The 22,548-nt window shown below is 44.1% G+C and overlaps 1 protein-coding gene across 1 annotated transcript in view; it reads left to right on the top strand.

The window, feature by feature from the left end:
- The window catches only part of ARHGAP17 (Rho GTPase activating protein 17), a 99,325-nt gene that overhangs the window by 56,798 nt on the left and 19,979 nt on the right, over positions 1-22,548 (top strand). Inside the window, 9 exon segments of the mRNA XM_017887123.1 lie at positions 575-643; positions 802-883; positions 5,817-5,944; positions 7,474-7,585; positions 8,151-8,232; positions 11,071-11,151; positions 13,022-13,135; positions 16,729-16,820; positions 18,930-19,086. Coding sequence (XP_017742612.1) covers positions 575-643; positions 802-883; positions 5,817-5,944; positions 7,474-7,585; positions 8,151-8,232; positions 11,071-11,151; positions 13,022-13,135; positions 16,729-16,820; positions 18,930-19,086 — 917 coding nt within the window.

Raw genomic sequence — 22,548 nt, 5'->3', positions numbered from 1 at the left:
TTTTTGGAGACGGAGTCTCACACTGTCGCCCAGGCTGGAGTGCAGTGGCGCAGTCTCAGCTCACTGCAAGCTCCACCTCCCAGGTTTCAGGCCATTCTCCTGCCTCAGCCTCCCGAGTAGCTGGGATTACAGGCGCCCGCCACTACGCCTGGCTAATTTTTTGTATTTTTGGTAGAGACAGGGTTTCACCGTGTTAGCCAGGATGGTCTCGATCTCCTGACCTTATAATCCACCCACCTCAGCCTCCCAAAGTGCTGGGATCACAGGTGTGAGCCACTGCGCCCGGCCATTCCACCCGTTTTTAAACCCAAATGTTAATAATACACCATAAGTAATGCTCTGTACTTTGCTTCTTAACCAGCGTGTTAAAAATGTATCTGGGAGATCTTTCTGTGTCAGTCATGTGAGAAGCTTCCTTATTCTTTCCGTATGGTTGTACCAGGCAGTTCATGGACATTTAATCTGTGGCGCTTTGCATCACTTTTTCATCTAAGAGCTCACAGAGATTGTTCTCAGGTGCCATTTTGGTTCACTTCTTTTTTCTTCAGTAACGTCTCCTCTTCCATTTACCCAGGATCAACTTGCAGCCGACATGTACAACTTTATGGCCAAAGAAGGGGAGTACGGCAAATTCTTTGTTACGGTAAGCAGCTTCCCTTGACAAAATGTTGAAGCGTTGTTAAAATGGAGTCATTTTAGCTTTTTTGCAAAAGATTTCATTTTTAGTTTTGCTCAGCCATTGTGTGTGTGTCCATCCGATGCTAACGTTACTTTTGTTTTTGAATGTGGGTCTGTTCTCAGTTATTAGAAGCCCAAGCAGATTACCATAGAAAAGCATTAGCAGTCTTAGAAAAGACCCTCCCCGAAATGCGAGCCCATCAAGGTAATGTAACCCGCGTGCGGCTGATGCTTCCTTCTTGCCTCTGCCACCTCTGCCTGGGTTCTTCTTCGCCCTGACTCCTCTGCATGCACGTCCTTGGGATAAAGCTTCTCTGCCTAGAAGGGTACTATTTCCCAGCATAATTTCATCTTCCTTGCTGCATTCTCTAACTTCTTCCAAACCCAAATTAACACACTAATAGAACATTCGTAGTTCTTCTGAAACCTTCAGTTGAAGAGAAAGCTGGCCTCTTTGGGGGAGTGCCTGTGTGTTCTCCCATCTTCTAGAGGCTTGAAAAAGTCCAGCATTGAATGATCCTTTTGCACATCAGTTATTTGTTCCACAGGACTTAATTCTGGCCGTGTGACTCTGAGAGCATCCATTCTAGGGAAAATATTTTGGACTTTCCAACAGAGAAGCCAGTACTTGATGCCACATCATGCACGTCACACGTAATAACAAGTGTGATTGAATCCTAAGACCGTGGTCACTTCTTTCAGACTCCTCCTTTGTCTTTATACTAAGCTTTTGTTCTTGTCAGCACTAATATTTTGCCTGTCATATTCAAGCACACTGCAGATTTTATCTGCAAGTTAGGTGCAGACTGAACTTTCCCCTTACGTTGAGTTTTAAGTTGGGCATCTAAAGCTTTTTTTTTTTTTTCCTCCCTAAAGTTTTTGATGCTATGTCTCTCTGATTTACCATTAGAGCGTTTGCTGGCAGAGATGGCACAAGTGGTTGAGTCAGAAATTGCTCAGCCATCCTTGGATCTATTTCACCTGTGGTATATACCTGACATTTGGAGCTTACGCTCCTCTGCAAAACCACTGGTCTTGAGCTAACAGCTGAGTAGGATGACTTCGTGATTTTGAGACTGAGCATGTGTGTGTGGTGTGTGTGTGTGTGTGTTGCGGGGGGGGGGTATGGTTTGTGGAGGTGCATACATACCAGCACCTTCAAGAATGCCACTTCTTCTCCCCCTGAATTCCAAGAGATCCTCACTTTCTCCCCAGATTCTGGCTTTGTGCCTGAAAGGTTTTGGATTATGGAATTATAAAATTTTATGTCTTGACTGATCAGATAGTCACCTCTTCAGCATTCTCAGGTGCAGTGTGTCTGATATTCTCAGCCATTGCCCTTGCCTTCCCAAATAATCAAGAGTCCTAGTTCATGGAGGATAGCGTTGAGTCACAATGCAAAGGAATGAGGTCTCTGGAAAATGTTCCCACCTTCCTAGGGACCAACTCTTGCTGGGCAAGTTCAGAGCATCAAGAAAATATATTTATGAGATATCTGCTGTGGGCTGGGCCCCGCATAGGACAAAATAGTAGACAGATCATCATTGTAACCTTTGAGTGACTTAGAGTCTGATTTGAAAGAGGTGATTAACAAGAGGAAAAACAAGAAGATTGGATTTTTTGAGCATTTTTTTTTTAAGAGACAAGATCTCACTCTTGCCCAGGCTAGACTAGAACTCTCATTCTGTTTTTTTTCCCAAGGGTATTTTCCCTAGAGAAATATGTCAGGAAGCCATGGAGAGCGGGGATGGGGCAGGGAAGAGGTTAGGATGGAACAGCCCGTGGAGGAAGTGCGATTTGTCCTTCTTGCAGAGGTCACCCTTCACGAAGTTGCAGTTCAACCCCTCCCACCGCTGCCTGTCCTTGTACTTGCCTCTCACCTTAGTTCTATCTCTTCTTTCCTTGCTGTCTTCTCTGTTTTCAGAAAGACTTAGCTTGTCCTTACTATATAAAAAAAGTGTGACCTCCCTCCACGACCCCCTCACCTCCGTGGACTCCGTTGTCGCATTCATGGTCAGTTGGTGGTAATCTGGTGCCTTCCTGACCTGAACACAACACCCTGTTGAATCTGGTTCTCCTTCATTTTTTCTGTTGGGCACTTCAGATGACCCCTTCCTGCCTGCCACCTGTATTTTCTTACCACCTTCCCACCCCTGAGTCCTTTGCAGTCTTGTGTCTACCTCCAATCACTCTGCTGTTTAGGAAAAAAGAGCACAGCATACTGCAGTTTTCAAAGGAGCAGCAACCACCCGTCAGATCCTGGCATTTGACCCAACATGGGCCATCTCTTTGTTCACGTTTATCTCCTTGCACCACTTGACTACTTCTTTCATTGTGAGGACTCTGCATTGCTCCATTTCTTTTTAAAAAGTTTTTTTCAAGAAGGATTATATATTGTTCTATTTCTGTCTTCTACCCAGAAGTCAGCCTTTCTGAGGTCCAGTCCTTGCTCCTTTGTTCTTCTCTCCCACCCTCACTTCCTCGCCCCCTTTCCCCTAGAAATCCCTTCACTTGGACAACTTTGCCTCTTACCTGCATTTTAATCCTTGCAGCGTCCTAAGCATCGGTTCCCTCTGATGAACAGCCCTCACCTTAAACTCAAAAAGCAAACCAGTTCTCTCTCCACACCAACTGTCCCTTTCTCCCTTCTTGTCTCCCTCATATCACCTTTCCCCAGGTGATTCAGATCTTAACCTTGGAACCCTTCTCTCCTTCCTCTCTTCCATCCAGTGCCTAAGTTCTGTCCATTTTGTCCTAGGCTCTGCCATCCTTTCTTCCCCTGGTCTGCTCTGCTCCATGCTCTCACGGCCTTGGCGTGAACTTGGGATAAGATGTAAATTCCCAGACTCACAATTCCTGATCTTTTCTCAGCCGATTTCCCCTCACAAAGATATGTTAGCCCATTTTTCAGCCTGTTTAATCTTTGTCCATCTCAGGAGACCCCCTCCAACCTCACTTCCTTTGAGAAGCCTTCTCTGACAACTTAAGCCAATGGCAAACACTTTGCCTCCTGATTTGTGCCAGCATTTATTGTCTACACCAGAAGTCGCAAACAGCCATATCTTTAAAAATTGTTCAAAGTTGGTTGTCATCATCTGAAAACCAGATGCTTTGATATAACAATCCTGATTTCTGGCTTCTCCTGAAAGTTGAGAACATCTGGCAACACTGGCTCTGCTTTCCCTTGTGGCAGTGTTGGTTTGGTGCGAAGGAGTGGTTATCGCCTGTCAGCAGATCGTGCACTCCCAACAGGATTCGTGCCCCTGTGCTACCTAACTGGCTCCTCTAGACAATTGCATTTGCGACCCTCGTCTATAGCATCGATCTGCCATGACTTAGCAAATATGTCTTGTCTCGTTACTGATTGTTCCGTGTTTACATGTTTGTCTTATATTCCCTTCACAATTCAGTTGCCCTCTCCCTGAGGGTGGGGAGTCTCTGTGAACTTCACATGTCTCCTACAGTACCTGGCACATAGTAGGTCTGTTGTTTAAGAGGCCAGTGCCTGAGGTGGAGTTTGCCTTATGACTTGCTTCTAGGTCAGTGGTTCTCACTTGTACCCTCTGCCAACATTATACCAGGCTTGGGGGTGGGATCCACTGTATCCAATGTTTACTAGAAAGTTCTAGCAGAGGTTTGAAGCATGCCCACCCCTTAACGTTACAGGGTTGGGCTTGTGGTGAAGGCAGTGGCAGGTGTCATTTGCAGAACTCCCCTGGGTGATTCCAGTGTATCCCCTAGTGGAAGGCTCACGTGGCCATTTTCAGCCTGTATTGTGAATCATTGCTTTAGATAAAAGGGATAAAGTATTTCAGGTAAGGTTTGACCTCTGGGAAGGTCCAGACCCCTGGATGCATTTTCTATTGGAAATTCCCCTGGCTGGTGCTGGGCTCCCCACAATTGTGAGAGTGGCTGGTGGCCTGTACCTCATTTTTGTCCCCTACCTCCCTTTCCCTCACCCCTTTCTTCAGTCTTTACCTCTTGCTCTTTCCATCCATTTTTACCTTTCCACAAACTCTCGGTTCTATGGTTTTGTGGGATTTTATTTTTCTTCCTTCCCCATGTGCAAATCATGAAGGCCTCTATCCCTGCTATGACATAGGAGAGAGTGTAGGAGGACACACTGGAGTACATACTGCCTTCTTCCAACCCAGCTTTCTAACAGCAGAGCTGCTAAGGGACCAGTGGCCAGTAAAGGTGCAGAGAAGGACATGAACCCTTCCTGTTGTTGGAAAGATTTAAGTGTTTCTCCCTGGAGCAGTTTTCACAACTGATTTACCCTCCTTTGCTTCTGCGAGCTGCTCAGATAGCACGGTATCTCTGCAGCTTGCGCAGGCAGGCCAAACTCAACCAGATACTTCTTATTCTAATTCATATGTCCATTCTCTAAATTCTTCTTTCTATTTTACTGCTTCATTGTATTTGTGCTAAGCTGCCTCATGACCTGAAGATAATCTAAAATATGGCTTTCCTGCCGTCAGCATAGCCTTCCGCTGCTTTAGGGCTGCAGATACTGCATTTCTTTCCACTCAGAATTTTTCGGAGCTGTTTGGGGATGCGGCGTTCTGAAGCACTGCATGCCGTGGAGATGTCGCATCTGATGGAGAGTAACTGCAACGTGGAGAGTTCACGTTGGCCATCTCCAGTCTTGTATGACAGATGCTTAACTTGTGTTTGAAATTTTCAGAGATTATTCCCATTTTTTCATAGCAAAGAGTCTATTTCTTGTCCTCTAGCTAGAAGGCTTTGCCTGGCTAGAATAAATTTCTTTTCAACGAAACAGTATGCTCTGGCGAATCTTCCTTTTAGTGCAGGGCAGCCCACTAAACCCACTGGCGTGTGTTACTTAAGCGTGGTGCAGGTGCAGCGCGCCACTGCAGCTTCTGGGCAGCCTGAGTTGGGTGCCATCTAGGTGCGCTCAGGCTTCTGTTCCACATGTAACTGCCCCAGCCTGGTCCATAGTTTGTGCTGCTCCAGTAGATGGCAGATAACAAAAGCAAATAGAACAGATGTATCCCCTCTTCCCAGAGCCTCAGCTACCAGTCTGCTAGAAAAGTGCATTGGGTAGTTTGGGGAGAAAATAGCTTGGTAATGCCATGAGTTTGCTGGGTGTCTAACTGAACAATTTGCTGCTCTAGATAAGTGGGCGGAAAAACCAGCCTTTGGGACTCCCCTGGAAGAACACCTGAAGAGGAGCGGGCGCGAGATCGCGCTGCCCATTGAAGCCTGTGTCATGCTGCTCCTGGAGACAGGCATGAAGGAGGAGGTGAGGGGAGCTTCGTGATCCTGGGCACCAAGTCTCCGTGCCCCTTTTTCTGCCCAGAGCACCATGCTCCCCACCAGCCCCCTGTCCGCCCCCTCCCTTAGTTATACAGCCGTTGTCTGTTTTGTGTAAAACAGTGGCTTTCAAGCTTTTGTCACCATGATCCATACTTTAAATTGCAACCCTGGTCCTTATGATACCTATCTGCCTGTGAATGAAACAAAGGTTTTACAGAACAATATTTATCTTTCCTGCTTGTGGTACACCCTGACCTCTTCGTGTCCTGTTTGATTGTTTCATTTAAAACTCTGGTTGTGATTTGTGACAGTAGATTTCGTGACGCACTAATGGGCTAATGAGCTTTAGTTTGCATAGTATTATGCAATTTTTTTGGGTGGGGATCATTTACATACTTAATTTTACAGGATTCTTACCCCAAACCTCCCATGAACCAAATAAGGGAGTTTTTATTACTCTTCTTGTATAAATAAGGAAGTCAGCATGCAGGGAGTTTACACCAGGTCAGAGCCAGAATCAAAATGCAAGACTTTTTTCCCCCCTTTTTAAAACTTTGTATTGAAATAGAACGTACACACAGAAAAGCATACATATCACAGGTGCACAGCTTGATGCGCTTGCATGACTAAACCCACCCATGGAATTGGCACTCAGATCAAAGAACACCCCGGAAGCCATCCTTGTGTTTGCTTCCAGCCACTCCCCTTCTAACAGCCTAGGTTGGTGCTGCTTGTCTGGGGCCAGATTTGCTTCCCAGGAGACATTTGTCAAGGTCTGGAGGTATTTTTGATCATGACAACTGAGAAGAGGAGGTGTTACTGTCATCTAGTAGTAGATAGAGGCCATGTGTATATTCGTCCATTCTCACACTGCTATAAAGAACTACCTGAGACTGGATAATTTGTGATGAAAAGGGCTTTAACTGACTCACAGTTCCACAGGCTATACAGGAAGCATGGCTGGGGAGGCCTCAGGAAACTTACAGTCATGGTGGCAGGTGAAGGGGAAGCAGGCACAGTGTTGACATGGTGGAGCAGGAGGGAGAGAGCGAGTGCGCGTGCAAAGGGGGAGTTGACACACACTTTCAAACAACCAGATCTTGTGAGAGCTCACTCACTATCACAAGAACAGCAAAGGGGCCTTCCAACACTGGAGATCATAATTCCACATGAGATTTGGATGGGGACACAGAGCCGAACCATATCAACATGGATGCTGCTAAACATCCCACAGGGCACAGGACAACCTCCAACAAAAAATAATCCAACCTAAAATGTCTGTAGTGCTGAGGTCAAGAAATTCTGCCTAGATTAATCTTCTTCCTGCCTGTCCCTGTGCTTGGGTACATGCTCAGCCCTCGTCATTCCTCCTGAGAGCCCTGCGGGGCAGGCAGTACCACCGCCGTCATAGATAAGAGCTGAGCAGAAGTCGGGAAATCCCCATCAGAACACACTGCCCCTTAGTCTGAGTCTCCCGACCTGCTCTTGATGCTGATGGCTTTTCATTATCTTTAGGGCCTTTTCCGAATCGGGGCTGGCGCCTCCAAGTTAAAGAAGCTGAAAGCTGCTTTGGACTGTTCTACTTCCCACCTGGATGAGTTCTATTCAGACCCCCATGCTGTAGCAGGTGAGCGCCAAAGACTGTCTGCAAATCAAGTCACCCTCAAGGCAGTGGGCAGGTTCTGTCTCAGACAGATGGTCAGTTAAAATCCAATTTCAATTATAGGTTTCAGTGACAAAACCGAAGTGGCCTCTTGCTACAATTCCTTAGTGTATATTCATGTAATGTTCACATGTGTCTTCTTTACTCCTTTTTGTTTTTCTATTTGCTTGATGATTAAAGGAGGAAGTAGCTTACAATGCAAATATTTGGAGACATACTTGTATTTTCTTCCCATCTTTCATAGTCTCCCCCCACCAAATTCATATCTACCCAGAGAAATTATGTCTATTAAGGGAATGACTTTAAAACTAAATTTATTGGTAATTAATCTCTTAAAACATTGTTTTTGCAAGAGAGTGAATTTGTTTTATGAACATTTTAGTCTCTAACCACTCTTGCCAACTTAACGATTTGTTATATACACCTTGGAAGATTGTAATTGAGATCATTTTGATCTGCAAAATAATATGTCCCAAGATTCTTAGCCTTACTCCTTTTTCATACTCAAAGAGAGTGTTAATGATTTCAGGTGCTTTAAAATCCTATTTACGGGAATTGCCTGAACCTTTGATGACTTTTAATCTGTATGAAGAATGGACACAAGTTGCAAGGTAAGTGTAAAGGGCGCAGAGTCGCAAAGGGAGCGATGTGGTATTGTGCCCTATTTGTAAATCGTTTTATTCTCAGGGGTCATAACATTAAAATAGCATATTTGTTAAATAGTACAGCTCTTATTTATGTTTAGAATAAAAATATCGAGTAATGTAATTATTAATGTAGGAAAGTCACCACTTAGGCATTGGTTTAAATTTGTGTTACGTGGATGAAGACATAGAGTGGTATCCATATTAATGGATTTGCAAATTTCTAGCCCCCTTTATGTGGAAGAAAGCCCTGTAACTGGGGATATGGGTTATACTGACCCGTGGCAGTGTACCTTTTGAGCTGTATGCAAACTTGCGTGTGCAGTGATACAGTTGGCCTTTAAACAGCATGAGGATTAGCAGCAGTGATACACTACATAATTGCAAATTCAAGTAATACTTTTAACTCCCTCAAAACAACTAATAGCATACTGTTGGCTGGAAGCCTTACTGATAACGTAGTCAATTAACACGTATTTTGTATGTTGTATGTATTATATACTGTATTCTTACAACAGAGTAAGTTAGAGAAGAAGTACTATTAAGAAAATTGTAAGGAGGAGACAATCTGTGCAGTATTCATTAAAGGGAAGTGGATCATCTTAAAGGTCTTCATCCTTGTTGTCTTCATGTTGCATAGGTTGAGGAAGTAGAGAAAGTGAAGGGGTTGGTCTTGCTGTTTCAGGGGTGGCAGTTCATCTGTGAGTTTTTCACAGATCTCCAGGAATTTTCCTATATGTTTATTGAAAAAATTGCGTGTAAGTGGATCCTGTGTTGTCAGCTGTATAATGATGACATTAATATTTACTGAGCATTTTCTTGTGCTCAGTACTGTGCTCATCTTTGTAGCTATTACCTCCTGTAATCTTTAATTAACATTGTAAAAGGCAGATGATGATGTGATCCACATTTTACAGAGAGGAAACCGAGGCTTGGGAGGGAACAGGGCCAGGATAGTAGCAAGTAATTGGCAGAGCTAGAATTCAAACCAGACACCCAAATGCTATGTTTCTCTTTGTCCCTTTCCCTCCACCCTCAGCTTCAGTCTGTCTAGGAACAGTTGATTTTAAGCAGGACAGCTTTGTTTTAAAAGCCTAGAGGCTTCTGCTTGGCTGGCCAGCCCACCTCCTCGTCTTTTTTCTCACGGTACTGACTCCCCTCCTCTCCAGAGTGCCTACTCCTCACCACTAAGGGAAGAGGAACAAATGTCACCTCTGTTCTGTCCTCTTCCCCATCTGCGGACACTGCCCCTGTTCCCCTCAGGCAGGCCATGATCAAATAAGAGCCACTTATTTCTGATCAGTTACACTTCAGTGGATGTGAGTCCATCACTCATCTCTTTAACCAGGTTTTGCATTTGAGCTTTTCTTTTCTTTTTCCTTTTTTTTTTTTTTTAGATGGAGTCCTACTCTGTCGCCCAGGCTGGAGTGCAGTGGCACAGTCTAGAGTCACTGCAACCTCCACCTCCCTGGTTCAAGCAATTCCCCTGCCACAGGCTCCCAAGTAGCTGGGATTACAGGTGCCCGCCACCATGCCTGGCTAATTTTTTTGTATTTTTAGTAGAGACGGGGTTTCACCATATTGGCCAGACTGGTCTCGAACTCCTGACCTCAGGCAATCCGCCTGCCTCGGCCTCCCAAACTGCTGGGATTACAGGCATGAGCCACTGCGCTCAGCCACATTTGAGCTTTTCTCTGTAACTGTGGAATGAGAGACTTTGTCCCTGGTAGATGGTGAGGTGTTCAAGTTCAGAGACAAGTTCTTAGTCATCACATATCTTTGGAACCCTGCCTGGGGGACCAGCCTACTGTCGATATTAATGTTTATGGGACAGAATTCAGTGGAATCCAACATTAGCGTTAGGTGAAGGAGAGTTGTGGGATTTCTTTTATTGGGTAGCCTCCTACCCAATAAAAGATTTCTTTGTTTATTACAAGCAAATAAACTTGTAAAAGAAGATGTCTGTCTGTTGGTATATTGATTCTATAGTTGAGAATTGTCAACATGGTGGGCTTCCATCCCAGTAACATATCAACTGGCCTCTAAAGTGTAATTATGTTTAATCCCTATCCGTACTCTCCAGAATGGTTCCATTCTGGAGGATGTTTCGAGTTCAGAGCGGTGTTATGGAGGCCCCTCTATCACTCTTGGTCCCTAGACGGCAGAGTTGGCTGTACTCTACAGGCTCCTCCCTGCCCCTTTTTTATGTCTCTGCAATATGCCTTTTTATGTCTCTGCAATATGCCTCCATATTGCGCCCGTGGAGGGCAAGAGCTCTTACAGTTGCTTCACAACAGAAATGGGCTGCTTGGTGTGTAGCCGGTGTGCAGTATTGCAAGCGAGGAAAGGCCCAGAGGTCTGGGCGCCTGGGAGCTCACCCCCCTGATCTGTGGCTGGGCTGCTTGAGGGTAAGAGAATTTGGGCTCCATGAAGCTATACGTCAGTACACACTTTTTCTAGACAGAATTTTCAGTAGTGTCTTGTCTCTTCTGTGCCAAGCATTGGTGGAGGTGGTTTTGCCACAAAACCACCTCAAAATCGTTCAGCAGACGCCTAAACTCGTTCAGCAGAATCAACACTTACCCTGTTTTGCACATCCAGAGATTGAAGGTTAACCAACTGCACAGAGTTAAACAGTTAATTGGTATTTGACTCTAAATCTGTTTATTTCCATAGTCTGGGCTGTTTTCCAAGTGTGCTTTCTCTGTCAAAATGGAGGCCTCACTTTTAATATAGCATATTAATAAGGTATTACTAATCAGTGTTTTAATAAATTGTTATACTTAAAAGTTTTTTTTTTCTCAGTGTGCAGGATCAAGATAAAAAACTTCAGGACTTGTGGAGAACATGTCAGAAGTTGCCACCACAAAATTTTGTTAACTTTAGGTATGTATGATTGAGCTACAATGACTCTGGAGTAAAGATAGGTTTAATGTCCAGCAGAGAAGTCATTTAATTCAGGCATACTTGGCACATTAAAAAACGACAACAACAAAAAACACATCACTTTGGAGGGTAACTTGGGGCTGCTGGGAATGGGATTTCATGTATGTTATGATGAATTTGAAGCATCAGTATCATGCCTGACATTAATACATAAGTTGGCTTATTTTCCCACTACAGCTATTAGCAATAAATTTCTTGTGAAAAGTTTGAGTGACCGTATGTTGGGTTTGGAGTCCAAATCGTCCAGTATGTTAAAGGCAAAATTAATCAATAGTTGTACATTCTGTAATGTCTTTTATATATACTACTTAATTTATTTTAAAGTATAAAGTCATCTTACTAAATAAAATTTCAAGGAATGGAGATTATATATTACTTTGTGGAATAACTGTGGTTTTAAGAAAATTTACCATGGGACAAAACTTCCGTAATATAACTTCTGTTTTCCTTTTGACTTCATATGTAACTTAGAACAAGTATAGAGAAAAGGAAAAAGTGGCCCCTAGGAATAAAGTCACTCAAAACCAAACAAGGAAAGTTTTCTGGGAGGACTTTCTAGAAAATCTAGAAAATTTTCTTTGTTTGGTTTTGAGTGACATTAAGTGATCAACCAAAATACTTTACAGGTGATATGTCTCGAATGTTACTTGTCCTTAAATTTAGCCTTGGGCTTTGCCACTAAGCTAAGCTACATACTCCCTTTTAAATATTCCCTTTGATTAATTTAACTCACCCAGCTTGGAATTACAGATCCTCTTCCTCTATTCAGTGTATATGGTGAGAACTCAGTACTTCTTAGTATGTTGGGAGTTTGGCTCTTTATTTTGTTAATTTTACTCTGTAATTGTTACTAATTGATTTTTGAATAAGGAGCACATTCCCTTGGTTCAAAATTCAAAATTCAAAAGGTATGCAATGAAAAATCTCTCTCCTGTTCCCATACCCCAGCCACCCAGTTCCTCTCCTGAGATGCATCCGTTTAGTTTAGTTTCTTATATATCCTCTCAGCAAGAGTTGATGTAGACGTAAGCAAATACATTCATGTGTACATACTTGCCTACATATTTTTTCTCTCACACCCCCTTCTTTAAAAAGCTAAATGGTAGGGTTTATTGTATACCTCATTCTCCCCCTCACCTTTTTTGCTTGACATCTTTTTTTTTTTTTTTTTTTTTTTTTCCTTCTCCTCCGCTGCCATCGACATCTTAAGATACTCGCTTAATACATCTTGGAGATTTTTCCTTCTCAGTACATTGTGTAATGATGGTTGCATAATCCTCCACTGTATGGATATACTGTGATTTATTTAACCAACTCCCTGTTGATAGGTTGTTCTTAAGTTTTTGCCTTTATACGACTGTACTTATACATAAGCTATGTATATATGATAAATTGGATATTTTTATAATTCCAACATAAAGTATTTTCAAATACAGTTTCCTTTAAGCAATATAACTGTCTGTTTTTGTATTAAAAAATATTGAGCTCACTATTAACACATTATAACTTATAATAGGGCTAGAATAGATAGGACATAGAGGAGAAATTGATTAGAAATATATAGCCAATAGAGGTTCAAATTGCTGAGATTCATACTTAACCTATTTTCTTCTTCCAAGCCCTAATTAGTCTGTTATCTGAAGCAAAGAACACAAGAACTGTATAAAATGCTTCACCTGAGCCAGATTCTGATTTAGGAACTCTCTGCAGTTAGCACCTGAGCAACCTGGGATTGTGCACCTGGGCAGGAAGAGAATATTCCAGCAGCTATTTCAGAGGAGAAACCCTCCCCTTCTCTTTTGACCCCTAGATATTTGATCAAGTTCCTTGCAAAGCTTGCCCAGACCAGCGATGTGAATAAAATGACTCCCAGCAACATTGCGATTGTGTTAGGCCCTAACTTATTATGGGCCAAAAATGAAGGGTAAGTCATCTTCCTCTGTATCACATCCTTTGAATTTCTTCTTTCCCACCTGTCGGGATGCATAGAAATGTAACTTGGGTTACACATTCTAGTTTAAGATCAATTCGAGGTGTTCTGAAATTGGTTTTCTCATTCAGCCTATAATATTCTTGGAACACAGCTGTGAGCTGGGTGCTGTTCCAGCTGATGGTGACACAAAGATGTGTGAGACACTGTCCCAGTTCTCAAAATGCCCCTGCTCTTAGGCAGTTAGATAGCTCAGTGGCTACAGTACAGTGATAAGAAAAATCCACATATCTGTGTGTGTGTATATGATATTGTAGGAGGGGTAGCACTTTACTTCCACCCTCTTAGGGTATCTGGCTGGACCTGAGAACTAAATGGACGTAAGACAGGTTAACAGGAGAAAGCATACAGATTTTTACATTTTAATGCACAGCAGAGAAGTCATTTAATTCACGCCTACTTAGCACATTAATAAAAAAAGCACATCACTTTGGAGAGTAACTTGGGACTACTGGGAATGGGATTTCACGTATATATATATTTTTATTATTATTATACTTTAAGTTCTAGGGTACATGTGCATAACGTGCAGGTTTGTTGCATATGTATACTTGTGCCACGTTGGTGTGCTGCACCCATCAACTCGTCAGCACCCATCAACTCGTCATTTACATCAGGTATAACTCCCAATGCAATCCCTCCCCCCTCCCCCCGGGATTTCATGTATATTATGATGACTTAGAAGCATCAGTGTCATGTCTGACATTGGAGTTCCCATAGGAAAATGAAGATCCAGAGAAGCAGTTAAGAGCTGAATGCTTATATTTGAAGTTGGACGAAAAGTGAATTGTGAAAACATGACCAGACAAAGGAGTGTGGGCTAGGGCAGTTAGTTGTGGAGAAGTGACTAGGAAGATAAGGATTCGTTCAGCAAGGTTTGTTTATGGAGGTTTCCCTCAGCCTTGCCTTCCCATCCCTGGTGTTAGGAATATTTCTTTCCTCCTGGTATATATAGGGAGGGCATCCTTCACGTGGGAGTTTATCTCCTGCTTTCAGGATGAAAAAGGAAGGTCGGAGCACTCTTCCTGCATGTGATGATTTTCAAGTATCTTTAACTCAAAATAATCCTATGCCTAAGGGGCATATTTTGGGATGGCATATTCTGCCCCCTTTATCAAGTATGACGGCAACAGAGGTAAAGAAACATAATTCAGGCTGAGGAGTCAGGGAAAGCTCTGGCTAGGGAATGGCACTGGAGCTGTACCTTGATGAGTTAATAAGTTTCCTACAGCCAGGACCTGGATGGACCAAGACACTATTGAAAGGGTCTGGTTCCCATCGTTTACGGGTGTGTCACATGGCCTCGTGAATCTTGAAGACAAAGAACACGAGGCTGTGACTGGGAAGGCCAGAGCCTGCAAGGTCCTCACACATCCTGCTGAGGTGTCTGGGACTTATTTTCTGGCTGGCGGGGAGTCATTCATTAAGGTTCCTAAGCAGAAGAATGTCTTGATTAAGTTGCACTTAGATAACTTTATTGGCATTGCGAAATGTAGATTGAATAGAGGAGGGGTCGGGGGATCTGCTAGAAAGCTTCTGGGAAATTGCCACTCTGTTGGTGGCATTGTGATGATCTCATTTAGTAATCAGAAGTAACCTTTTGAATAGAGGACGTAAGAGAGAAATTGATTAGAAATATATAGCAAATTGAGGTTGAATCATTGACATTTGTACTGTCGCCCTTGTGTTTGCAGATGAGGACACTGACTCTTAGAAAGAACAAGTAATTTGCTTAAGATCACACACGGGGAACTGGTGTGTCCAGGTTCTGGGTACAGAGCCTGTATCCTTATTAACCCTTATTAGCTTTCCAGTACTCTTCTAAAAGAAAAGTGGGAAAGGACGTGAGAGGACAGTTCCACCCTAATCCAGCAGGGTTCTAAGGCACACAGACTGATCAGACTCCGTGTGGGAGGAAGGCTGGGAAGGATCATTTACAGGCAGAGCTTCAATTTTAAACTGGAATTTGAAAGGAGTGAGAAATTTTACTTGGTCGGAAAGTGGGTGAAAATGTTCTGGTGGGAAGAGAGGTCAGAGTGATAGAGGAGAGGTTTGAGGCAGTCAGACCTGGGATCGAGCTTGGGAACCCAACGTCCTCATGTAGGCCTCATAATAGGTTCTTGTAAAAATTAAGCAAGACGAAGAATCTGAAGCCTGGTAGGTGGCCAGAAAGTGTCAGGCCTTTTGCAGGTGGTTTGCTTTTGTGGTGTTCTGACTCCCAACTGAAACAGGAACTTGACAGCAGTGATAGTAACTCTTACTTATTTTTTTCTCCTTCCTCCTTTCCTTTCCTTTCCTTTTCTTTTCCTTTTCCTTTCCTTTCCTTTTCCTTTCCTTTCCTTTCTTCTTTTTTTTTTTTTTGAGACAAGGTCTCACTCTGTTCTCCAGGCTGGAGTGCAGTGGCGTGATCATGGCTCACTGCAGCCTCAACCTCCTGGGCTCAGGTGATCCTCCCACCTTAGCCTCTCCAGTAGCTGGGAGTACAGATGCGCACCGCCACACCTGGCCAATTTTTGCAGAGACGGGGTTTCACTATGTTGCCCAGGCTGGTCTTGAACTCCTGGCCTAACTGCCTTGGCCTGCCAAAGGACTGGGATTACAGGTGTGAGCCACTGCATCTGGCCTACTTATTTTCTTCTTTGTGAGCCTTGGCATCCGACAGTGTTAACATCTGAACACTCATCTTGAGACTAGTCCACATATATGGCGACCTTAAGTGTGAGTGGGAGGCTCAGGTTTCAACATAATAAAAGGCACACTGTAACAATGCATGTTCTTGGTGACATCATGAGCAAAATTGCTTTTTAGTGATCTTTTAGTCTTAGAACATAGCTACCACCCATGTGATGCTGTTCCAGTGGGAAAGTGCAACCCTCATTCCAGACCAGTTCCAGACCAGTTTAAAACCGGCATTTGACACAGCATTGGTGACTGACTGGTTTCACTGCCCCCCAGGGTCTGTGTGTAGCAGACACTGTGGTTGTTATCACAGTGCAGACGAAGGAGCAGCCAAGCCAGAGTCATTTTTTCCTGGGTGATCACAGCCACGTTCGTAGACCAGGACCATGTGAATTTGATTTTGTTTTTTGTTTTTTTTTGTTTTGTTTTGTTTTGTTTGAGACAGAGTTTCACTCTGTCACCAGGCTGGAGTGCAGTGGCGTGATCTCGGCTCACTGCAACCTCCACCTTCTGGATTCAAGTGATTCTCCTGCCTCAGCCTCCCAAGTAGCTGGGACTATAGGCATGCACGGTCACCACGCCCTGCTAATTTTTGTGTTTTTGGTAGAGATGGAGGTTTCACCATGTTGGCCAGGATGATCTCTATCTCTTGACCTTGTGATCCGTCTGCCTCAGCCTCCTAAAGTGCTGGGATTACAGGTGTGAACCTCCGCACCCAGCCAGTGAATTTGATTTTTGCATCTTTTAAATATTTTATCCTTTAAAAATAATTGAATTGCCCTGACACAACCAGCAGAAATTAGGTGCTGCCTACGGGAAGTATTTTAATTTTGTGAACTTCTTTGCAGAACACTTGCTGAAATGGCAGCAGCCACATCCGTCCATGTGGTTGCAGTGATTGAACCCATCATTCAGCATGCCGACTGGTTCTTCCCTGAAGGTAATTCTCATTTCAGTTTCATTGACAACCAAAGCAATGTGATAATCGTGCAAAAAAGTCTTCTTAAAGAAGAAAATACATCTGTAATCCTTCTTCATGATTACATAATTGGTTTCACATTTTTCATGTTTCTTTCCAGCCTTTGTTCATTACATTTGTATTTTGACATAATGGTAATCATATTGTATTGCCTTTCACTTAGTTTCACTAAAACATAGCCAGTCAGTGTACATTGAATACCCACTAGGTGCCATATGTTTGCTGGTGAAGCATACTGCCTTTCCTGGGGGAGCTCTGGCCACTGGAGAAGACAGCCACATGAACAGATAAATTATAACACATGGTAAATTATAAGATAGGTGGATGGAGAAAGATTTCACAAACTCAGGTGCTGGGAAAGGGAGCCAGAGATTGGTTTTTAGAAGAGGCGATGTTGAATATGCAGGAGTTTTTCACTTGGAAGAGGGCTTTTTGTTTCTCTAGCTAGATTATGGATTTGCCCATAGGTAGGAGATAAAGCAGAAAAGGTTGATCAGGGCCAGTTGGTGAAGGCCTGAGTTGGTTGTGTCAGGGAATTAGTATTTCATCCTGTTGGCAATAGATTTTCAAACTAGGTTTGTTGCAGTCCTGGGATCCACAGAGGTTCCCATGGCCCCCTTTGGGGATGCTGGCCAGGCCAGTGTTAGAACTCTGGATCCCCCACACCTACTTCCCCCAGAGCAGCCCTGCTGCCATGTCCCGTGGGGTGCAAGCCCCACGATACCCATCTTTTCTTCACCTCTGTTTTGTCACCATCCAGAGTCACGCCTCATTCTTGTAGGTTGCCCCAGGAAGATGGGATGGATGAATGAATGCTAGCATTCTGCTCAAGATTTCCTTTGAGGAAATGAGTCTTGCAAAAACTGCTAGAGGCAGTATGAACTTGATGTTGCCGTTTTTTGTTTTTTGTTTTTTTTTTTTTCCTGCAGTTGCAAGATTTAATAGAGTGAAAACAGAGCTGCCATACAAAGGGAGGGGACCCAAAGAGGGTAGCTGTTGCTGGCTCAAATGCCAGCAATGTTCATATCCTCATCATTGTCCCTCCCACTGTGCTCTCAGACAATAGATGATTGGCTGTTTCTTTACCTCCTGTTTTTGCCTAATTAGCAAATTTTAGTGAGCTCTCTTTACTACCTGATTGGTCGGGTGTGAGCTAAGTTGCAAGCCCCATATTTAAAGGTAGATGCGGTCACCTTCCCAGCTAGGCTTAGGGATTCTTAGTCAGCCTAGGAAATCCAGCTAGTCCTCTCTCAGTCCCCCCTCTCAACCGGAAAACCCAAGTGCTGTTGGGGAGGTTGGCTGACGACCACTCTAACTGCTTTCTGCTGAATTGGGGCGTAGTAGGGGGTTGTGCAGTTGAGATTTCCTTGGGAGGGGTGCCTTCGATGTCATTAACTTGATGTTGCCTTGTATTTCTATTTTATATCAAAGTGTAAATATCTTTTTTTTTTTTTTTTTTGAGACAGTCTTGCTCTGTCACCCAGGCTAGGGTGCAGTGGCAAGATCTCGGCCCACGGCAACCTCTGCCTCCCAAGTTCAAGCAGTTCTCCTGCCTCAGCCTCCTGAGTAGCTGGGATTACAGGCATACATCACCACGCCCAGCTAATTTTTTGTATTTTTAGTAGAGATGGGGTTTCACTTTCTTGGCCAGGCTGGTCTTGAACTCCTGACCTCAGGTGATCTGCCCGCCTCAGCCTCCCAAAGTGCTGGGATTGCAGTCGTGAGCCACCATGCCCAGCTAAATATCTCTTTGAATGATTCAAATAAGTGATCTGTGTTCATCATCCTCTTCTGCATTCTAGATTTGGTTTTTTTTCCACAAAGGAGAAAGCACAAAAGTTGTGTAACTTATACTCTGACCCACACTTCTTCCTCTGTCTTGTCCTCTTACGTTACTTCCCACTGGTTTGATGGACCATTCTTGCGACATGAGTGCCTGGAGCTTCCATTTTGAAATAGTGGGGACTGTGGACTGAAGAATGAGGTCCCCGTTCCAATGAGGGGTGTCCTAGAGCTCCCTCGCCTGCTGTGCTCCGTGTCTCATGCATTTGTTTATTTTTCCTCTTGCAGAGGTGGAATTTAATGTATCGGAAGCATTTGTACCTCTCACCACCCCGAATTCTAATCACTCTTCCCACACTGGAAACGACTCTGACTCGGGGACGCTGGAGAGGAAGCGGCCTGCTAGCATGGCGGTGATGGAAGGAGACTTGATGAAGAAGGAAAGGTATGATTCGACTGTTCACTTCCAAACCAGCAGTAAATATGTTGTTAGACCCATGGTATCTGGTATCGCTCAGTGGACTTGGGATTTGAGAGTGGTCCCCATCCACCTGTGGCTGATGGCATCCAGATAGTTTCTGTAATTCTGCTGTAGGTCATTCTAAGCACTGATCTCCCCGTAAAGTCAGTGTATAAAGCTTGTCAGTTAACCTTTCTTCCACGTGTATTCCAGCTTAACTTGGTGGTGTGCTTGGTAAACCCTGCAGTGGAACGGCATCATACACATGTTAAAATTGACCTAAATGTACTTGAGTGGGGGGAAATAGAAAGGGAAGTAAATTTGATAGTGTCGACTTTTGTCCAGAATTGAGTGTGAGAACACCCACCTGGCACAGTGAGTTGAGTGATTTGGTATTTAAGGAGACATATTTCTGGTATAATAATGGTCCCACATTGGAAGCCAACCACTGAATTTGATGTTCAGTGGGAAAAACCTCAGTATTTGCCACTTCTAGAAGAAAAAAAAATGGCAGTATTGAACTTAGTGAAAAGCAATGTGTCTCTATATACTCTTTTCTATGGGCAATTCATGGGATTTTCAAGGGTAATTAAAACTATTTGTGATTTGTACCTTTGATGCCAACCTGTCCCATGTGTGTGATGAAATGCCACTGTACTCACTAGGAATGCTAACAAGAGGCCTGTTGGAAGTAATATGTTTTTCTTGGTATATGAAACAATATTACTAGATATAGTTTTACATTAAAACAAAGTAACAAGCTCTTATTTTAATTGCTCAATCTTATAGTGAGGTGTGCTGTTTATTTGTTTCTTGTTCTTTGTTTTGCGTTTTTTACCCCTAGCAAAGGAGAATGCATTATTCTGTCCGTATTCTGTCCGTCCAAAATCCACATTTATTCTATGTGACATATTACCTCTCTGAACCCTCATTCGTACATTCAGTAGTATTTCCTGATAACAAACTCTACCCATAACAAAATTAGCTTTCATGTATTTTAAGTTACAGAAAACAGTGTATGAGTCTAGTTAGCACATGGCAGACAATTCTGTTACCTGCCTTGTGTATTCTCCCTGCCAGCTGACCCAGTGAGCACAAGCTCAGGAAGCCAGGTATCTTTTTACTTTCTGAACTGAAAGAAAAAGTTGCTAAGTTCATAGATCAATGGGCTTAAGTGAAAAGTCAGCCTGCCTTCCACCCTATCCTCCAGCCACGTCCAGCCACCATTCCCTTCCTCAAAGCAACAGTTTTTTCCAGTCTTGTTGTTTTTTGTTTTTTTGAGACAGGGTTATGTGCCCAGGCTGGAGTGCAGTGGTATGATCATGGCTCACAGCAGCCTTGACCTCCCGGGCTTAAGCAGCTCTCCCACCTCAGCCACTTGACAGGCGCACACCACCTCACCCAGCTAATTTTCTAAAAAAAGTTTTTTGTAGAGACAGGGCCTCACAATGTTTCCCAGGCTGGTCTTGAATTTCCAAGCTAAAGCGATCCTCCCGCCTTGTCCTCCCAAAGTGCTGGGATTACAGGTGTGAGCCCCCGCGCCCGGCTTTCCCAGCCTTATGTGGCTTTCAGATGTAGTGTTTGCGTACGCACATCGGGTTGTTTCTACATCTCATCTCAGTTAAGAGGCAGTGTGGTGTGACAACCTTATACTACCATGGGTAGCCTTCTGGACTTCACTTCTGTTTCATTCCCCAAAAACAGATTTGAGATGGGAACTAGGAAGTATGGAAATGGGCCAGACGTGGTGACTTATACCTGTAATCCCAGCACTTTGAGAGACCAAAGCAGGAGGATTACTTGAGGCCAGGAGTTTGAGAGCCTGGGCAATGTAGTGAGACCCCGTCTCTAAAAAAAAAATTTTTTTTTTTTTTTTTTTTTTTTTTGGCTGGCTGCGGTGGCTCACACCTGTAATCCCAGCACTTTGGGAGGCCGAGGCAGGCAGATCACAAAGTGAGNATCAGCATATTAGACATCCTAAAGCATCACTATATATATCTACTCAAAAAATAATATTCTAATTATCTGGCAAAAAATCAACATCTTCTGAACAGTTTTTGTGGACCAGTAAGTCTATAGCTATTTACAAGTATGCAATGAGGATTAACTCCAGCGAAGTCTGGAATTCACCAGGACTGTGTCAGCAAAGCACCTGCAAGGCACTGATCTTTGGCCGTGAAACATACCGATTAAGAGTATTGCTTTTTGGCTGGCTGCGGTGGCTCACACCTGTAATCCCAGCACTTTGGGAGGCCGAGGCAGGCAGATCACAAAGTGAGGAGATTGAGACCATGCTGGCTAATGCGGTGAAACCCCATCTCTACTGAAAAATACAAAAAATTAGCCGGGCGTGGTGGTGGGCGCCTGTAGTCCCAGCTACTTGGGAGACTGAGGTAGGAGAATGGCGTGAACCCGGGAGGCGGAGCTTGCAGTGAGCCAAGATCGCGCCACTGCACTCCAACCTGGGTGACAGAGCAAGACTCCGTTTCAAAAAAAAAAATTTTTTTTAATATCCCAGTATGGTGATGTGTGCCAGTAGTCCAAGCTGCTCCAGAGGCTGAGGCTGGAGGATGGTTTGAGCCCAGGAATTTGACACTTTAGTGAGCTATGGTTGCTCCACTGGAGTGCCAGGCACTCCAGCCTGGGTGATGGAGTGAGACCTTGTGTCTAAAGGGGGAAACAAAAAAACAGAGGAAGTATGGGGATAAACACAGTAGCATGGTGTCATTCAAGGTGAGGCCTGCCTCTTTGCTTTTAGCTGCTCACACCCAAATTGATCAAAGACTTTGAACAGTACCAGGGTCATTGGCTTTGCTCGGGCTCAAAGCCAAGTGGCGTTGCTTGCCTTGGTATCAGGGGTGGCCATTAGTCTGGTTCTTGCCGCTTCACTGCATGCTGGGCAACTTGGGTGGCTGTCCACATGTGTGGTTTTAACCCATGTGGACCGATGGGCTTCTGTCTCAGTAGTCTGCTCGCATGGTGTGTTGACTGTTTCTTCTCTCTGTGTAGCTTTGGTGTGAAGCTTATGGACTTCCAGGCCCACCGGCGGGGTGGCACTCTAAATAGAAAGCACATATCCCCTGCTTTCCAGCCGCCACTCCCGCCCACAGATGGCAGCACCGTGGCGCCCGCTGGCCCAGAGCCCCCTCCCCAGAGCTCTAGGGCTGAAAGCAGCTCTGGGGGTGGGACTGTCCCCTCCTCTGCAGGCATACTGGAGCAGGGGCCGAGCCCAGGTGACGGCAGGTAAGGAGGCCGACTTCTGCTGGCAGTGGAGGCTGGACCCCCCAACCTACTTGCAGGTGGTGGCCTTTGGGCACGGCATCCACGGCCCAAAGAACTGCTCCAGCACGGAGTGAACAGATTTGCTTTCACTCCTCTGGTTGGCAAAAGACGGAAAAAAAGACTATGAATGGCTGGCTTCTTTTTATGTTTTCCAAAGAAAGCAAC

The sequence above is a fragment of the Rhinopithecus bieti genome, unplaced genomic scaffold (genome assembly GCF_001698545.2).
Source record: "Rhinopithecus bieti isolate Rb0 unplaced genomic scaffold, ASM169854v2 scaffold_13348, whole genome shotgun sequence".
NCBI lineage: Eukaryota > Metazoa > Chordata > Mammalia > Primates > Cercopithecidae > Rhinopithecus > Rhinopithecus bieti.
This window is presented reverse-complemented; position numbering and strand designations above follow the sequence as displayed.